We start from the raw sequence: 19,108 nt of genomic DNA on the forward strand, positions 1-19,108 counted from the left end.
AGCCCAGAGTGTCAATATTGCCAAGGTTGAGAAATCCCGCCTTAAATCCACAGGCTCCCTCTCATCATTTTTCTGGACACTGCAACTGTTTGTAAGTTGGAGTTTTTTCCCCTTTTTCCTTTGCTTTCTCTACTCCACACAGAAGACTGTGGCAGTGTAGCTCTGAGGATAAGGCGGAAGATATTCACCATAGTAAAAGTCGCACAATCTCAATCATATGTTCGGTTTATTGAAAATAAAACTATTATTTGTTGTAAGGGCACTGTTTTCAGCCAGTGACTCATATCAAAATGCCGATTCTGAGGCAGGTCTGTAGTGGGGCCTGAGAGTCTTCATTTCTTGCTGGCTCCCAGCGGGTGCAAATGTTGCTGTTCTGGGAGTTCACTTTCTGTAGCAAATTTCTAGGCATTTGGGATATAGCAGCAAACAAAACAAAGATTCCCTGCCCCTGGAGAGCTTTCAGTCTGGCTGTACATGTACTGGATCCAAAGAAGGCTGGATAGGCTGAAGCCAGAGGCACTCACAGTCTTAGAAAACCAGAGCTAGGAGATAATTTAGAGGTGTCTGATTAAACCTCCCACTTCACAGGCAGGGAGACGACGGCTAACAGTGGGGAAGGGAGTTAGTGAAAGTCACACAGCTTGCTGGGGCAGCTTTTGGACAAGGCTATCTGATTCCTATTCCCCTGAATTATCAGGGACCTGATCTCATGGAGGGCAGAGTTCATTTAGGGTGAGGAATGGCTGGCAGCTTCAGTGGTTGCAGGGATGGAAATCTGCTTCCCACCCAAACTTGTTGGATCCAGAAAATCCTGATTTCCTACTTCATTCATATATTTCATGACACCTATGTGAACACTGGTATGTTTTGGGGGGGATAATGGATTCTTCCTAACAGGCCCTTTGTTTCTCTGCATGACCAAACCCAGAGCAAGGATGAACCAGAGTAAAACTATGGAGAAGTAAATTCTGAATGCATTCAGTCATGTGGTCAGCAAGTTTAAAGAGTAAACGCAAACAGGATTAGGTCAATCAAAACCTTTCCCTAATTTGGGAGTGGAATGACAAATCCTGCGTGCAGGAGGCCCCTGTTCTAACATTTCAAAGGCCCACCTGAAAAAAGCTATCAACCCAGTGCTTTCTTTTAGAAAGCCATTGGCGTGGCACTGAAAAGCAGTTGCTTCCTCCATTCCTACTACCTGGAAACACACACTTTTAAATTCATGCCAGTTCAATTGCAATAGTAGCAAGTTTCATGGAGCAGCTAAAAAGAAGAGAAACAGCTGGGACATCAGGCATTAAAAATATAACAAAGGAAGAAACTTTTCATTAGTACTTTTTGATGTCAATTTATTATTTATCCCTTTGCCAATATTCAAACAGAGAGGCAGTCATAAAACATTAAAAAAGATCCTTTAAAACAGTCAGGCATCTGTTTTACCTCAGTTCCTTTTTAGGAACCTGGAAATGAGGAGCCCCGGCTTTTACACTACAGCAAGTTTGATACTTGCCATATGAAAAATACTGCTTGAGGATCACTACGTAGAAAGAGTTTTGTTTAAATTTTATGAAGGGCTGGTTAGTCAGGCAGACGATGGTTTGTAAGGCAAGATTCAGTGTAAATCAGCAACGTGCTGCTTCCAACTGTTTGACTCCTCAGTTCATATTCTGAAACCGGGGCATTGACAAAACCCACTGTTCAGTAATTAGCATCCTGTCAAATCTCTCCAATCAAGACTAGCATGCTGCACCTGGTTCTAGTTAAAAACTGCATTCTGGGCAATTGTGATCTGACCCTCAGGGGCCCCTTGCCATGCTCAGAACTGCATTCAGTGTGCACACCATAATTACCATCCACACAAAATAAGTAGGCCTCCTTGGTCCAGCAGCTCTGAGAGATTCTGCTTAATCCTAATGACCTGCCATGCCACTTTAACTTCGTTGATAAATGTCCATCCTTGTGATTTAGACCTTTCCTCTCCCACAAAGAAGGATCTCTTCCTGGGACAGAAGACTCCACGGAAGTAGAATCATTGTAGAAATAAACAAATGAAAAATGGAGAAGCAAAAACCAAAGTCAAACAGAAACCTTAGCAGCCCTCTCCTGAGCAGGAGCTTGGTGGAGGAGGTGTGGGTGCCGAGTCCCCCTCCCTAGCTGGTCTTTCCCTCAGCACTCTGGGTGCTTGTGCCTTTCCAGGCACTGTCCTTGGTGTAGAGGCCATGGGCCTTGATGTAGGTGATGACAGCATCGGGGATCAGGTACTTCACACTCTGCCCTTGGCTCAAGGCTCGCCTGATGTACGTGGCACTGATCTCATTCTGCACGGGCTCCTTGGCCAGGTGAATGTTGTGCTGGTGCATCCGTAGGATGGGAGATTCTGAGATGTACCCTTTTGGGTCGTGACCCACCCGGCCCACGCACACCAAGCCAAACTTCTCCACTATTTCCTGGATGTGCGCGTCCTTCCAGAGGTTGGGGGTGTGGAAGGTCTTCAAGACATCTGCCCCGCAGAGAAGCTTCAGCTCAGGCACAGCTGCAAAAACAAGGATAGACTCAGTAAAGTTACAGAAGGGTCACTGCCAGGAAAGACAACATCACTTCTGTTGGAAAATCTCACAAAATGCTTTTCTTGGAATGTGTCGAGAACTCAGTGTCTCCATGTCCATGACTTGAAACGAAATAGTATGTAAACAAATCTGCAGCTATTTCAGGGAATACAGTTATAAGTAACGATTTAATCAATACATCTTTTGTTTAATATTGGAAAAGTGCCAAGTAATACAAAAATATTTTTTTTCAGTGTTCTAATATAAGTCTGTCTGTGGTTGCTTTGGACCAAAGCAGAGTGCTCTAAAGGTGACTGTACTGTACCCAGTCCTGTGTCTTCTGATGGAAGGTAAGGTTCTGAGAGCTCTGAGACCAACAAGCTGTGGGCCGTAGACAAGTCACTGCCCTATTTGAAATCCATCGCAGCCCTAGTATTACTAGGAACTAGTACCTGGCACTTTTATATAAAAATCTCATTATAAAGATTAATTATAAAGGCTCTTTGGATAATCAGAAGGTCTTAAAACTCCAGCTGGTGGCCTTTTCATTGCAGTTTCCAATAAAACAAAGCTCTAGAACAACGATTAATGTGGATAATCCTTTGGAATGTGTTCTAACAGAATGCTAATTGTGATAATAAAACAATACCTAACATGCATTGGAAACTTACTATGGGCACTACCACTAAGCTCTTCATAATACCGTATGCACCCCAAAACAACTTAGGAGGTGAGTGTTGTTGTGCCCATTCTGTGGAGGGGGAAAGGAGGCAGGGAGAGGTAAGTGACTTGCCTCAGGTCACTCAGCTAGGCAGAGAAGTCAGGAGTCCAACCTGGCAGCCATGCGCTAGGTGGGGCATTTGTAACTGCTGGGTTCTGCTGCTACCTGCTGGTGGGAGTCTGTACTTGCAGCATACTGGAGACGCCCTTTCTAGAGACCCAGGCTGATTTTCCCGGCACTATCTGTGTCCCTCTTGGTGAGCTAATCTGCAAAGGAAATCCAAATCCATGCTAGAAACAAGCTGCAGGGTCTCCAGGGCTGCCATACTGGGGAAACCTTGGTGTAAATGGTCAGTTTAGGATCCTCTAAGGCGGAACATTTGAAGGAATCCAAACATGGACCAGAGAGATGAGTTCACACAAAAGCACCGGAGCGACTGTGGACTGGAAAGTGAGAGACTGGAGGTGTCCTGGAGAGGTCTGAGTCCTGGCCTCAATTGGGCACAGGCTGCTGTGGGGCTGGAGCCAAGACCTTTCTTTCTCTGTGTCTCAGTTTCCCCAACCATGAGATGATGTGCTCTGGGCTCATTTAAAGCAACATACAAAATCACAGAAACACACTTTTCAAATGCTTTAGCAGCATAATACTGGTATAGTAAATGGTTTTCAAACATTCCTTCATTCATGCATGTATGAATTCTTACTGGTTACAAACTAAGACTCCAGAGCCAGACACCTTAGATCCAGATTCTGGTTCTGCCATTCAATACCTCATGTGATCTCAACTTTAAAATGAGGATATTGCCCTTCATTTATTCATTCATTCACTTATCCATTTATCCACTTATCTACTACTGTATTCATAGAAACTCCCACTCAACATTTATGAATTATCTCCCAGTGTCTGGCCTTTTTAAATCAATAAAACTGCATTTAACAATTATTCGGTAACTCACACCTTTCACTAATTTGGGCTGGTCCCATTGCTCACAGCATATATGTGTATTTGAACTGTTCTCCATCTGTGAAGTTTTACTCTAATTTCTTATCTATCCAACCAGTGTGGTATAGAGGAGAACAGTGTTTGGTCTTTCAAATAATTAGGTAGTTTTATGTGGTCTTCCTGTGGGGGAGGTACTACGAAGTGGATTTCATTCCAGGATCTGCTGGGGCCTGGGACACATCCCCTCTCTTCCTACAGGTCAGAGAACAGAGAATATACTACCTTCTTTTTCCAATAGATTTTTTTTTTGTGGGGACAATTTCTACATGTCAGTTTCAATATTTGGTACTGTTTGATTCATTAACAATGACAGTAAGGAATACTATTCACTTTGGACCTTGCCTAGAGGCAACAAGGGCCCACACCGCCTCTGCCTCCCAAATCAAAGGCACGTGCGTCTTTGAGGCTGGTGGCACCTGTTATTTCACGGCAACATACCATGTGATAGGTCACTTCTTGCGCAACATGGGCCTCAGACCTCCAACTCCTGGCAGTCCTGTCTTCAGGGCCCACAAAGGCATTCACACATCTCCAAATCCATTTACAACACTGTTACAAAATTTTTAGACCAACTGAGCGACTCTATCCATGTCCAAAGTATGTGACTCCAGGGTGTGGTATAAAGGTTGTCAAGATGATTTCTCCTAACAGTGATACAGAGACATAAACAGGATGTCTGGGCATTTTGAGGGCAGTGTGCTCTACCTTTGAGTAGCTAAGGGCTTTGAAAGGCAGATAAAGCCGAAGTTTACATAGACTGCGAGGGAAGTGCCACTAGGATCTTTGAAAATTTGGTTGTCCTAAGTCTGTGACATCAAAGAGCACCAATCTTGAGGTCAGTCAGCTCTGGGTTCCAGTTTAAATCTACTGGTACCCCAGGAAAATTACTTAGCCTATGGGCCTGTTTCTTCAGCCATGAAATGGGGATAGTAAAGCTTTCTTTGGAAGTTACGGGAATTGAGTGATGGAGAGAATGCAATGTAAATTTCCTGTCTGGCACAGCATGTGAACACTGCCACCAACAGCAATGTCTGTTATGGTACCTCACAAACACACTCAGAAATGTAGGACTTCTGGATCTAAACAGGACACAAGAGATGAAGCATCTGACAGGCAGCACCCAAATTTACCATACAAGGCCACCTTGGAACATTCAGTGTAAAACGGAAACAGGTAAAGGGCCTGCTCTGTTGGGAGAAGGGAGTCCTCTGCACGTGGCTGAGCTGTGCTCAGCTCCATCAGCCATGGGTAGGGGCCACCTTTACAAAAGACAGTCAGCTGTTAAAGGTCTGGAGAAATCACCCATCCCAAAGTGTCACACCCAAGCAGCCCAGCATGTAGCAATCCATGTGACTCTGGGTGAGCCCAAGGAGGCCTGCAAATCACAGAAGTGATGGGCAAAGCAAGGGTCTGGCAGCCAGAAAGTGCTGAGCTCATCATGTAATTTGCAACCCCAGAGTGTAACAGCACACCAATAAAACACGCAGCACACAAAATGGTCCTTTAGAAATATGTCACTAGTAACACATGTGCCATCTCATCAAAAGCCAAACTTATGCTAAGAAAAATTCCACCTTTCTATTTTTAATTGCTCTACAGTTTCCTGGATGACAAATATCAAACTGTATTCATTATGGAACGTATGGAAAATAAGTATTTAAAGTAGAAATAACAACAATAATAATTTTGCTTTCTACAAAACACCATCAGTATTTTAGTGTATTTCCTTAGTCTTTTCTATTTAGACATGCAAACAGATGTGAAAGCTTAGTCATATTTTTATATACTTAAGTTTATATGCAGTATTGTATCCTGATTTTTTCCACTTCCTTCATAAGTGTTTTTCCATATCATTAAAACCTTTTATGTAGTTTCTTTATCCTATGTATACAGTGTAATTTACTTACATATTCCTTTATATTTAAGCATTGAGGTTGCTTTTACTTCCTGCCATTGTAAAAACTGCTGTGATAAACATCTTTCTGCGTAAATCTTTATCCCAATTTCTAATTATTTCCTTAGCCAGATTCCTAGAATGGGAATTTATCAAGCAGAGTACAAAGATTTTTAAAGTCCCTGATATATTTTTGTAAACTGGAAAACATACTTTTCATTTCATGTAAGCTTCCTTTTCAAAAAAATAGTTACTTTAGAATAGAACAAGATGAGTGGGATTTAGGGTCTGAATAGAGAGAAAGAGGCCCTCGACAATACAGCGCCAAGGAGAGTAGGCTAGTAGCCCCTAGAAAAATGAATCTGGAAAGAATCTGGAGTGGGCTTTGGCAGAGGGAGAGAGTTCATATTAATGAGAGCAGCTGGGGCTGGTTTTATAGGGAAGGTGAATTCTGAACTGGGCCTCACAGGCCAGATAGGTTTTCAACAGGGGAACAAAGAATTAAGAGGAAGGAGGGGCAGCCCAGGCAAAGAGCTGAGACAGGGATTCTGGAAGCATACGCAGAGAGGTGAAGTGTGAGAGGCAAGGAGCCTCAGTGTGGTGTCCCTCCCGAGTCACTCTGGCTGTCCCTGCCTCTCACTGCAGACTCCAGCCTGCCCCAGTGGCATGCAGTGCTCCACGCTTATGCTGTCTCCTGCCTTTGTGCTTTCCTTAGCCTGCTCCTTGGCCCAGAAATGTCTCCAACCTCAATAATCCACTCCTACTGCAAGTCTCAGTGCAGGTGCCCCCTCCACCATGCAGCCCTCCTAATTCATGCCTGGATTCACACCCACTCACACCCTGTCTCCAGCTCGGGGTGGGGGCTGGGGCTGGCTGTCTCTGTTCTCAGCCTGAGCCCAGAGTCTGTTCCAATGAGGTGCTCAAAAAGTGTCTGTAGAATCCTTTTAGGAATGCCTACTGAGCCAGAGATGATGCAGAAAGAAGGGAGAGGCTGATAATGAACAATGGGCACTGTGCTCATGGGGGATGGGTGGGAAGGAGCCCATGCAGGTAACAGAGAGGAGAGGCATTCAGAGAGACCAGAGGAATATAATAAACGTTATATAAGATGATTATATAGGAGGCACTGTAACTCCTTCTTAGATTCTTACTTTCATGCATAGCCCACCCAAACTGGCTGTAAAGCAAATCCTCAGAGTGCTTGTTAAACATCCAGATTCCTGGACCCTACTCCCACTCTGAGAATTAGTGCTTTTAACAGGCCGCACAGGGGATACTGCTGTGAGTGATCCTTTAGCCAGCATTTGGGGACTGTGGCATGGTACATATAGGGTCTGCTAGCATTTTCAGTTTTTTTAGAAGAGCATTTCCCAATCTTGCTTTAGGGAGCACTAGTTCTGAAAATTACTAACAGATCTTAAACAAAGAGTTCCATATGGTAAGAACAAGGTATTTCTCTTTCTTGTAGAATCACAACGCACATGGACATAGTAAAGCCTCTGAAAAGTCCTGCAGTAAAGAAACCACTTTGGGTGTGCTTAACCTCAGCATCTCTGAACTCTTCTAATCTGGAAGCAGTGTTCCACCAACTCTCTTCCCCAGGAGACCCTGCCACAGGAAACTCTGCAGATGACCTGCAGGAATCTGTGTGCCCACCGCTGCATGGTGCTCCAGCTTATTTGCATGAAAGGGTTAATGCATTTGGCCCCTGACACCAGGGCTGTTCATACTCCGAAATCACAGCCAACAAGGTTTTATCAAACACCAGGAAATGACAACACTTCCTGGCTTACACATCTAGGCTTACAAATTAAGAGGATAATCCAAACCAACTTTAAATTCCCTTAAAAATAGGTTTCCTCTTCTGAGTGAACCATTGAGTAATTCTGCTATAAAAAAAGTCTTAGTCTCTTTGTTCAAGTTTTATAATGTCATATTTTACATTCAAAAAGGCTAAGGCTTTTAAAAGAAACCCAGCAGCCCTCATCAGTTTATCCCTGTGTGACCCTGACTGTAATCCATGTCATTAGAACAAGTCACAAGGGTAGGTAAACTTCTTTGGGGCAAAAAAAAAAAAAAATCCCAAATTACCAGAGCAATTTACAGGGGGTGGTGGCAGATTGTCTAATCTGAACTTCAGCCTTAGAAGTGTCTTCCCAAGCAGGCAGCCCTTAAATTCCTTGTCTGTGCCCAGAGGTTTGGACTCAAGTCCTCTGCAGCTGTGACTACCCCTACCCCCTTCAGTTCTCACAGAATCCCTGACATCTCATTCTCTTACAGACAAGAGGGTGAGCACCCACCTGCAGGGGACGGGGAGAGTGCCTTGCCATGGTCTGGGCCTTCCATCTGGGGTGGAGATCTGAGCAGTTCGCTGTGATGATGCCTGCGATGGAAACATATGGGCTCAGGGTATGTCTGTCCTCCAGCCCTCAAAGCAACCCAGGGATTTTCAGATTTTGTCTCAGCCTGCTTTTATCTACAGTACTTTGGTTCACTCATTCCCCAAATATCCGTCAAGGGCCTACTCTGTGGCAGGCATTGCCAGGTGCTGGGACAGAAAGCCAGGAGAGTCCTGTCCAAGACAGTTCACTACTTTGCATATGACGTGTGTGAAAGCAGGGAAATTAATACATTGCTACTCTTTTAACATTTCCTTCAATATTTCTCACTTAAAAAAAAAGGAGTCACTGTTGAGTAGCGGTTAAGGATATGGGCTATTGAGTCAGACAGACTTGAGTTCAAGACACATTTTCTTTTCTTTTTCTTTTTTTTTTGAGACAGAGTTTCACTCTTGCTACCCAGGCTGGAGTGCAATGGCGCGATCTCGGCTCACCGCAACCTCCGCCTCCTGGGTTCAGGCAATTCTCCTGCCTCAACCTCCTGAGTAGCTGGGATTATAGGCACGCGCCACCATGCCCAGCTAATGTTTTTTTTGTATTTTTAGTAGAGACGGGGTTTCACCATGTTGACCAGGACGGTCTCGATCTCTTGACCTCGTGATCCACCCGCCTCGGCCTCCCAAAGTGCTGGGATTACAGGCTTGAGCCACCGTGCCCAGCCACCTCAAGACACATTTTCATTTGAGAAGCAGGGAAAACACCTACTTTTAGACTCTTGTGAAGGTAAATGAGCCACGCACACGAAGCACTGGCACAGTGCCTGGCCCACAGCGAGGTCCAAGAAAAGCTGCCTGCTCTGATTAGAAACTAGTGCTTTAGACGGCAATAGAGTGGCGGCCAAGAGCCAGGGCTTGCAGCCAGATGGCCTGGATTGAATCTCAGTTCCTCCACCAGCTGGCTGTGTGACCCTGGGTGGGTGATTTCAAGTGTCTATGTGGATGGTGCTGCATCTGCCAATGAGGAATTATGACAGTGCCCACCTCTGATGGGTGGTTATGAAGATTAAAGGGGTTAATACACACAAAGTGCACCGGGCATTTCAAAGAGGATTAGACTTTCACAAATTTGCCGTGCCGCCCTTCTTCCGCAATCTATCTCCTGCGAATCATGAGGTACCTATATATTCTTTTATCAAACAGAGGCAATCACTATTCACCCCGTCTTGTATCAAATTGATCTTCCATCTTCCACTTCCTGTATTATGCATTTACTAGAGCTGTGTTTAGGGGGCAGTAGTACCTGGTGTAAAAAGCATATGCTTTTCAGCCAAGCCAGAGTGGGTGGGTTTAAGCTCAGGCTTTTCTGCTTGAATGACCCTGATACCCTGTGGCACTGATAATCTCTGAGCCATGTGGAACTCATCTGTTAATTAGTCATGAAAGTTAATGCTGGCCTTATCTACAATAAGTATTGCAAGATCATGAATGAAAAACTACTTCTACCTTGTGAAATGCTGGGGACGTGGCCTGCTGCTGATTATAATTGGGAAGGGGCACAGTGTTAAGTTCTAGAATTAGACTTTCTGGGCTGGAATTCTGGTTCTAACTACTAGCCATGGAGTCTCGGTGTCTCTAGTTTCCATATCTATGGAATGAGGGATAATGACAGAACCTACCCCAGAGAGCTGTCATGAGGATTAATTGAAACGCTTAGCCCTGGCCCATACACAGAAAGAGCCCAATAAATGTTAGCTGTTATTATAGTCTATCTTCCCACCAGATTGTGAATAGGGACCCCACTGAATTCACTTTTATATTCTTAGCACCATGAAAATGCTCCTTAAGTCTGCTGAATTCAGGAATGATGGAAGGAGTGGATGAATGAATACATTTAACCTGGTTCAAAGCCCTTTCAGAGTATCTCAGACACTCAGAATCTTCTTAGAGCTTGGCTGGATTCAGTGGTTTCATTATTGTTTTACTGCTTTGGTTTTGGTGAACTTTATTTCTGATGATTCACCCTTGGGTTGGTATGGGCTCTCCTATCAGACTGGAGTAGATTGAGTCTCACCTCCACTTTCTAACTGTAGGACTTGAAGCATTTTATGACCCTTTCTGAGTCTCCATGTCCTCGCTTATAAAATAGGACTAAACCCACCTACTTCTTGGAGTTACTGAGCTTACTAGATATACATGAAAGAGCTTGGGACACATAGCGGGTGATCAGTAAAAGGTGGTGATTGTCATTTTACTTACCTTGAACGTCCTAGTTCAGGGTGACCCTACTTTGAATATTAGCTGGATTGCTGAACTTTGTTGTGGAAATCATTACTTTCAATACAACATGCATTTTCCAGGGACTTCCACTGTGCCTCCATGGGGCATGACCATTGCTGCTTCTTGCTGCCTGCCTGAGTGGCACCTTGGGCCTGTGGACTGCCCTTGGGGGCATGTTCTTGGTGTCCTCAGCAGCCCCACTGGTCTTCAGGAAAGCCTCATTGGAGGGTAACTGTGGCAGGTTGAAAGCCAGCCACATCATGTTCCCAGCCTGCAGATCCCTGTTTCTGAAGGTGGCCATAAGCATGGCTTCAGGGCTCCACAGATGGGAGCTCCATTTCCTGTTTATTTGTGTGTGACTGTTATTAACTTAGCCTCTTTGAGCCTCAGTTTCTTTATCTGTAAAATGAGGACAACACAAGATTACGTCTGCAAGGGGGTGCATGAAAGAGTGATGATTATGACAATGATGGATTATATCAAATGACATGTGACTAGGGCCTTGCCCACAACGCAGGGAAAAGGTGAGTGACATGTGTCATCAAATGTCCTAAAGGCATGGAACTTGGCCTAGATTTTAAAAATTAGAATAAAAGTAAGCAATCTTATGAGGAAAGAAGGAATCCTCAATAAACTCTACAGTGAATTTACATTATAGAGATGTGTGTTACTATGTCACCATGATGTAGATTCACAATGGACTGTATCAAGAGGACACTAAATGGAGCAAAGGATGGGGTGGACTTCTACCATGCTTCTAAAACCACCTGATTTTACAATTACAACTGGATTTTCAGTCTTAAGAAAACTGTTTCTGCCTACATGTTAAAGCTAAATCACGTGTTGGAAATTTTAGGAAAGTGTTAGTAATCAAACACAAATGCAATTGGTATATTCTGGAGATGAAACTCACTCCAAATAATAATTTTTAAAATCTGAATCAGCATTTGATAAAACTGTGTTGACTATATCAGTGATTCTCAATTTTGGTTACACAAAATACATCTGGGAACCTTTATGAAAATAGCAAAGTTTAGAGCCTACTCCAGACAAATCAAAATCTCTGGGATGGGTGGGAAGAAATGAGCATTCAAAAAAGCTTATTAAGTGATTTCTGCAGCCAGAGTTGAGACTACTGTTTTAAATGCATCTCAGTACTGATCATAAGCTTAATTCATATACTTGGCAGCTGAAGCTGTGGACTAGACGTATATTAGAATCACCAGGGAGCTTTAAAAAATCCTGATACCCCAACCTAGACTAAGGACATCTTAGTCTCTGGGGTGAGACTCAGACATGGGGACTTTTAAAAGCTCCCTGGGTGAGTCCAGTGTGCACGCCAGCACTGAGAAATACAGGAATAAAGGAGTTATTTAAACAAATTAAAAAGAGGCTGGGTGTGGTGGTTCATGCCTGTAATCCCAGCGCTTTGGGAAGCTGAGGTGGGTCAGGAGTTCGAGAGCAGCCTGGCCATCTCTACTAAAAATAAAAAAAATTAGCAGGGCATGGTGGTGTGTGCCTGTAATCCCAGCTACTTGGAAGGCTGAGGCAGGAGAATTGCTTGAACCGGGAGGTAGAGGTTGCAGTGAGCCAAGATCACACCACTGCACTCCAGCCTGGGCACCAGAGCTAAATTCACAAACTTGGCAGCTGAAGCAGTGGGCTAGCCATATATTAGAATCACCAGGGAGCTTTTTTTGAGACCCTGTCTTTAAAAAAAAAATGAAAAAGAAAATGAATGCGTTCAGTAGAATTTTAGCTCACCCCTATATTTTGCTGCAGAAGTACAAGTAATCATAAATAGTACTATGGTCAACTCCTATTTATCCATGAATGGCTTATCTGTTCTCAGGACAAATTATGGGACAGCATTAGGGATTCATGGAAGGTAGCTAACATTATTAATTACCTACCATAAAGCAGGTGTTTTGTCTACATCATCTCATTTAATTCACATGGAATCCTAGTGAAGTGGGTGATGTCATTTCCATTTTATTAGGTGAGAAATTGAGACTCAGGGAGGCTAAATCACTTACATCAAGTCATTCAGCTAGTAAATTTGGCTCTAAAACCTATGTCCTAGGCTACACGGCTTCTCACAGGGTGGAGGAGAAAGCATCTGTTTCTGCCTACATATTAAAGCTAAATCACTTGTTGGATGATCTATTCACTTGCTTCTATTCCCCCTTTCTTAGACTAGATAAATGAGAAATAACTGCATGACTCATTCTAAAAGGATGATCTAGGTGTCAATTTATTCTTTACATAATTTTCAATATATGAGTTTTTGTTTATATTAATGGGTAGTTTAAAAAAGTAAAGAACATGTGTCTAACAATTATTTTATAATGTCTCTCCTTTTAATTTGGCAATAGGCACCAGACGTGGTGGCTTACACCTGCAATCCCAGCACTTTGGGAGGCTGAGGCGGGTGGATCACCTGAGGTCAGGAGTTCGAACCAGCCTTGACTAAAATGGTGAAACCCCACCTCTATGAAAAATACAAAAATTAGCTGGGCATTGTGTCATCTGCCTGTAATTCCAGCTACTAGGGAGACTGAGGCAGGAGAATTGCTTGAACTTGGGAGTGGAGGTTGCAGTGAGCCGAGATGGCACCATTGCACTCCAGCCTGGGCAACAAGAGCAAAAGTCCATCTCAAAAAACAAACAAACAAACAAACAAAAATTGGCAACAGGTTCTGAAGCAACACGGTAACTGCTGAATTCTTCTGGCTGGTTCTTTCCCCAGTAAAAAGTAAGTAAAGAGAATCAGGATATAAAAACGAAATGATTACCTCTACTGAAAAGGTAAACCTTTTCTCCCAAGTGATTTTTGAAGACAAGTATAAAATGAAAACTAAAACACTTTATGAACAGGCCTGTCAATCATTTCACCTCATTCCTTGTGCCTCCCATTTCCTGCCAATCCTAGTGGTTCCAAATAGACAAAAAAGACAGCCCACAATTTGCAATCCCTTCCAGCAGAGCTGGTTGTCATTAGTGATGAGGCAGCCCCTCTCACAATCCCAGCAGCCAGGATAGGTGGGACTTCCTGCTTCTCTGGCAATTCCCCTTAAAGTCTGCAGACACAAGCTAGTGACCCACGGCCTTAACCTGCAGGGCTGGCTTGGGGTTTTAAACAGTTATATTACGTACACTGAATACAAACAGCAATTCCAGAAGAAAAAATTATCCTGAGTAACTATTTCTAGATTTATAGTCTTTTTCTTTTCCTATTTCACATAAAAGTCTGGGTTTATATAGAACCCAGGAATTGTACAATTTAAAAAGATGGCTTAATATAAAGATGCAGTTTTCACCCTAGACAATGATAAAAAAAACAAAAGGTCCCACCTACTGAATATTATTATGTAGTTCCTGGGTCAGGAAAGTTATTTGCCTTTAAAAAGGTCATTCATTAGGTTTTGCTGTTTCCATTTTGCAAGTGAGAAATATGTCTCAGAGATATCAATTCACTTGCTCAAAGTCACACAGCTACTAAGTGGTGGTGCTAGACCCCAGTGCTACAGTCGTCTGAAATAAGGTTGAGTGTTTCCACAAGTGCATCCGAAAGGACAGTGTTTCGTAATTTTTCTGCTCAGGGACCTCTATGAGAATGTGAATCTGTTGGTCTCTCTCCCCCTAAGTAGAAGCTGCTTCTCCGATCTGTGCTGAAAAGGCCTGGCAGAACCCCAGCCCCACAATCTGCCCTACCTTTTACCCTGCAGGCTCTACAGACGTCCCCCGTGGGCCCTGGTCATCACACAGGAGAGTGACTACCATTACCTCAGCACCTTCACTGTCTCCATCCACTGTGCCTGCTCACTCTCCCAGGGGTCTACTCGGATCCAGTCGGATGTCTGCAGGGCCAGCTGGGCCATGGCCACTCGGTGATGAGAAGCTGCGAGGTCTTTCTTCCCATAGTTGTCATTGACAGGAGAGATGATACCTTGGATGACCTGGTACATTCCTAGGTAAGAGAGAGCAGTGGTGTTGCACATACAGACCGATGCTCACCATCAGGCAGTCTGAATTCCGGCAGGTGCTAAATCTCTCTAGTGCCTGATCCTGAGTGGGAGTAGAGTCTGGCATTCTCTCAAGGGGGAGGAAGGGTGGCTCCTTTAGGCAAGAGTAAAGGCACTACCTCAGGATAACCACGTGCTTCTCCTCTAGAGCCTTCTACAACCCAGAGTAGCACTGAGTAGCCTTTCTGCTGAGAGAAAGGCTGTGGAGGTGGAGCTCAGGCAAGGTCCCACATAGCAGTGTGGACAGTTAGGATCAGGATATAGTTAAGGAACAGCATGACTTCCCCTTCTATAGAAATTAACGGAGGCACTATTTTTGCCCTCTATGTGAGGATGAAGATTATATATAGTTTCTTAGCCCAAATGGGGATTTTGAGGATGAAGGACAAAGGATAGGATTTTAGCATGAACCAGGGTTGGTGGGTATCTGCTGTAGATGAACTGCACAGGCCACCACTGACCTGGGAGGAGTGTGCTGCTAATGGAATGGGAAAGTGTACTTTGGAACAGCCATGGACTGTGCTCGCTAGCAATGATAACTGCCCTGTAGATCTTCTAAACCCACACGGGGTTCATCTGGTGAGAGATAAATTTTCATGTGTTAAGCTCCTAAAACTGGAGGATTTATTATTGCAGCGAGCCTAGTCTGTCTTGACAAATATGTTATTTTGAGACATTCCCTGTTATTCCTAGTTTGAGTGCCTGCCATAAATGTTGAATTTTATTAATTTTTTTTCTGTGACTCTTGCTTGTGTGATTTTTTTTCCTTTACTCAGTTAATATAGTAAATTGCATTGATTAATTTTCTAATCTTAAACTAACACTGCATTCCACAGATAAACCTGATTTAGCCAAGATATATTAGCTTTTTGTGTATTGGTGAGTTCGCTTTGCTAATTTGTTTTTTAGGTAGTAAGACAGGTCTATAATTTTTCCTTTCTCTCACTGTGCTAATCAGGTTTTAGTATCGAGGTTATTTGAGCCTCATAAAAAGTGTTGGAGAGTTCTCTCTTTTTCTATGCTATAAGAGATTTTGTGTGTTAGGACTGAAATAACTTTCTTTTTGAGACAGAGTCTTGCTCTGTTACCTAGCCTGGAGTGCAGTGGTGCAATTGCAGCTCACTACAACCTCCGCCTCCCAGGTTCAAGCAATTGTCCTGTCTCAGCCTCCTGAGTAGCTGAGACTACAGGTATGCGACACCATGCCCGACCAATATTTTTTTATTTTAATTTTTTATTTTTAGTAGAGACAGGGTTTTGCCATGTTAGCCAGGCTGGCTCCAACTCCTGAACTCAAGTGATCCACTCATCTTGGCCTCCCAAAGTACTGGGATTACAGGCATAAGCCACTGTGCCCAGCCTGAAATAACATTTTTGTTGTTGTTTTTAAGTGTTTTGTAGAACTCGCCAGTGAAGTTTTGTGAGGCTAGATTTTGTTTAATTTGTGTTGTCACTGACAGGAGAGATGATACCCTGGATGACCTGGTAAATTCCTGGGTAAGAGAGAGCAGTGATGTTGCACATACAGACAGACGCTTGCCACCTGGCAGCCTGAAGTCAGGCAGGTGCTAAATCTCTCCAGGGCCTCATCCTGAGTGGCAGTAGACTCAGCAGTCAATTTTTTGACTACTGATTTAATTTCTTTAAGGATTATAATTCAGATTTTCACTTCTTCATTATGATTTTGGCAACTTATGTTTTCCAGGATTTTGTCCATCATACCTAAAATTTGAAATTTCTTGGTATAAAGTTCTTTATAATATTCTTTTATCTGTTTAATGTCTTTTATCTGTACCATCTGCAGTGATGCCCATTTTCATTCCTAATGTTGGTTGCAACTTCTTTCTTTTTCCTTGGGCAATATTGCTAGAGGGTTGTCATTTTATTAGTTGGTTCTTTTCAAAGAATCAAATTCTGGCATATTGGTTTTCTCTACTGAAGGTTCATTTTCTGTTTCACTAATTTCTGGTCTCGTTTTTAATCATTCTAACCTTCTACTCTATTTGTGTTATTTTGCTGTTCTTTTTCTAACTTCTTGTGATGTATGCCCAACTAATTAATTTGCAGTCTGCCTTATTTCCTTGAAAGCTTGTCTGGAGGTTCTAGCAGGGGAGGGCAGCTACTTGTACACCCTTGACTGAAGTCCTCTTCTATTGCGGATGGTCGTCCTCTTCGACTAAGCGTGTAGCTTCTGGAAGGACACACATGGAGCAGTGAGGGAAGAAGGGGACACCTGCCCCGCCAGCCAGATCAGCCGAATCCACATTGGTGATCAGTGGGGTGAGAGATGTCTCAGCCAGATCGTCCTCACATCCTTATTTCCTACTATATACAGTTCAGGCTATAAAATTGCCCTGTAAGCAATCCCACAAATTTTGATATGTAGTGTTTTCATGATCATTTAGTTCAAAACATTTTCTAATTTCTATTATGATGTCTGTTTTGATCCATGAATTATTTAGAAGTTTTTTTTTAGCTACCAAACATAGTGTGATTTTTGGTTATCTTTTTGTTATTGACTTCTAGCTTAGTTGCATTGTTGTCAGAGAATATGCTCTATATTGATTCAATCTTGTGAAATGTGTTGATATTTGATTTATATCCTAGTGTATGGTGAGTTCTATGTGTGCTTAAAAAGAATGCGCATTCTATGGTTGTCTAATGTTCTGTCCATTCAGTCAAGATTACTAATTGTTTTGCTTAAATCTATGTTCTGATTTTTTTTTTTGTCTGCCTCTTTTGTTAGTCATAAACAATGGTATGTTAAAATCTCTCACTATGATTGTGGATTTTTTCATTTTTCTTTTTAGGACTTTCCACTTTTGTTTCATACATTTTCAGGATTGTTTTTAGCTCTGAATATGACCTATCTTAGTGAATATTCCATAGGTGCTTAAAAATATATTTTCTGCTGTTGTTGGATGGAAAGTTGTATTACACATCAATTTAATGCTGTTGTTGTCTTTAGTTCTATATCTTTGCTGATTTTCTGTCCAGTAGTTCTGTCTAGCAGTAGTAGTTGCCAATTGTGGGGCGTTGAAGTCTCTACCTGTAATTGCAAATTTGTCTGTTTTTCCTTTCAGCTCCATCAGTTTCTGCTCTGCGTATTTTGGGATCCTGTTTTTGGTGTACACACATTTAATGAACTTCTAATTTTGTTTATTTTGATCATAATTTCTTGAAATTTTGATGAGTTTTTCATCAAATCGGTTAAGTGACTTTCTATACTTTCTTTTTTTCTTTAGCTATAAATGCTACTTTTAAAATCTGTATCTGACAATGCCAATGTCAAAATCTGTATAGGTTATTTGTATTGCCTGTTGTTTCTGATAGTTCTTAGCCATACTGTTTTCTTCTGTGCCTAGTTATTTTTGAATGTTTTCTTGTGAATGCCCCTGAGTAGTTATTTGTGAAAGACCCTCCAGGTCTAAGATAGATATTCCAGAGACACTTCATATTTGCTTTTGCCAGGCACCTAGAGTTGTTAAAACTCATGAATAATCTGAAATCAAATTCCTGGCTTGAACTTTTTTGGCTAATCCAGCCTGGGGGTTTCAAATCTGAGCAAGGACTCATGTGTGGCTGCTTCTTCCTAGGGATATTTGATCCTTTCATTAGTCCTCTAGGATTAGGAGGAAAAGGTGAATTAAGATCTAGTTCACCTTACCCCTTAGGGTATAACTCCTTGTGGGTCCAGCTTAATGTGGGAGAAGTCAACTCTGAGGCCTCTCAGTTGGGAAGGGACCCAGCCTCTGAATTCCGACCTTCCCAACTCGCGTGGCTGCTGATTCAAAGCGTAAGTGAGCAGTTCTGGCAAGTGCTCACAGGGCACCAGTGGCTCTGGTGGTCCTGTAGCCTGCTCACCTCTCTAGTTACAGCTTTTTAGCTTTAAAAGTGAAGTGTGCTAAAGACAAGCAGAACAGAAAACCAATGCTGCATGTTCTCACTTGTAAGTGGAAGCTACTGATGGGAACTCATGAACACAAAGAAAAGACCAACACACACTGGGGTCTACTTGCGGGTGGAGGGTGAGAGAAGCAGAGAAAATAACTACTGGGTAACAGGCTTAATACCTGGGTGATGAAATAATCTGTACAACAAACCCCCTGTGACATGAGTTTACCTACACAACAAACCCCCAAAGGTACCCTTGAACACAAAATAAAAGTTAAAAAAAGGTGAAGTGTGGAAAACGTTCAACCACTTTTTCTTGCTGTAAGGGGAAAATTGATCCTAAGAGTGTAGGCTGTCCCCCTGGAAACTGGAAGCATTTTCCATACATGGCCACCCTGGCAGGCCTAGGCT

The 19,108-nt window shown here is 42.8% G+C and overlaps 1 protein-coding gene across 4 annotated transcripts in view; it reads right to left on the reverse strand.

The window, feature by feature from the left end:
- Positions 1-1,332: 1,332 nt before the first annotated feature.
- Positions 1,333-19,108, reverse strand: part of NMNAT3 (nicotinamide nucleotide adenylyltransferase 3) — a 97,517-nt gene continuing 79,741 nt past the window's right edge. For 3 of the 4 annotated variants that reach the window (XM_017523713.2, XM_017523712.2, XM_017523714.2), the window contains exons 3-5: positions 14,565-14,748; positions 8,464-8,546; positions 1,333-2,533 (exon numbers count right to left, since the gene is read on the reverse strand). In XM_017523713.2, the coding sequence (XP_017379202.1) occupies positions 2,151-2,533; positions 8,464-8,546; positions 14,565-14,748 (650 nt within the window). In that variant the 3' untranslated portion in view covers positions 1,333-2,150. The remainder of the gene's footprint in view (positions 2,534-8,463; positions 8,547-14,564; positions 14,749-19,108) is intronic. The other variant, XM_017523716.2, reaches the window with a different exon arrangement.

Source organism: Cebus imitator, unplaced genomic scaffold, assembly GCF_001604975.1.
Source record: "Cebus imitator isolate Cc_AM_T3 unplaced genomic scaffold, Cebus_imitator-1.0 Scaffold30, whole genome shotgun sequence".
Taxonomy (NCBI): Eukaryota; Metazoa; Chordata; class Mammalia; order Primates; family Cebidae; genus Cebus; species Cebus imitator.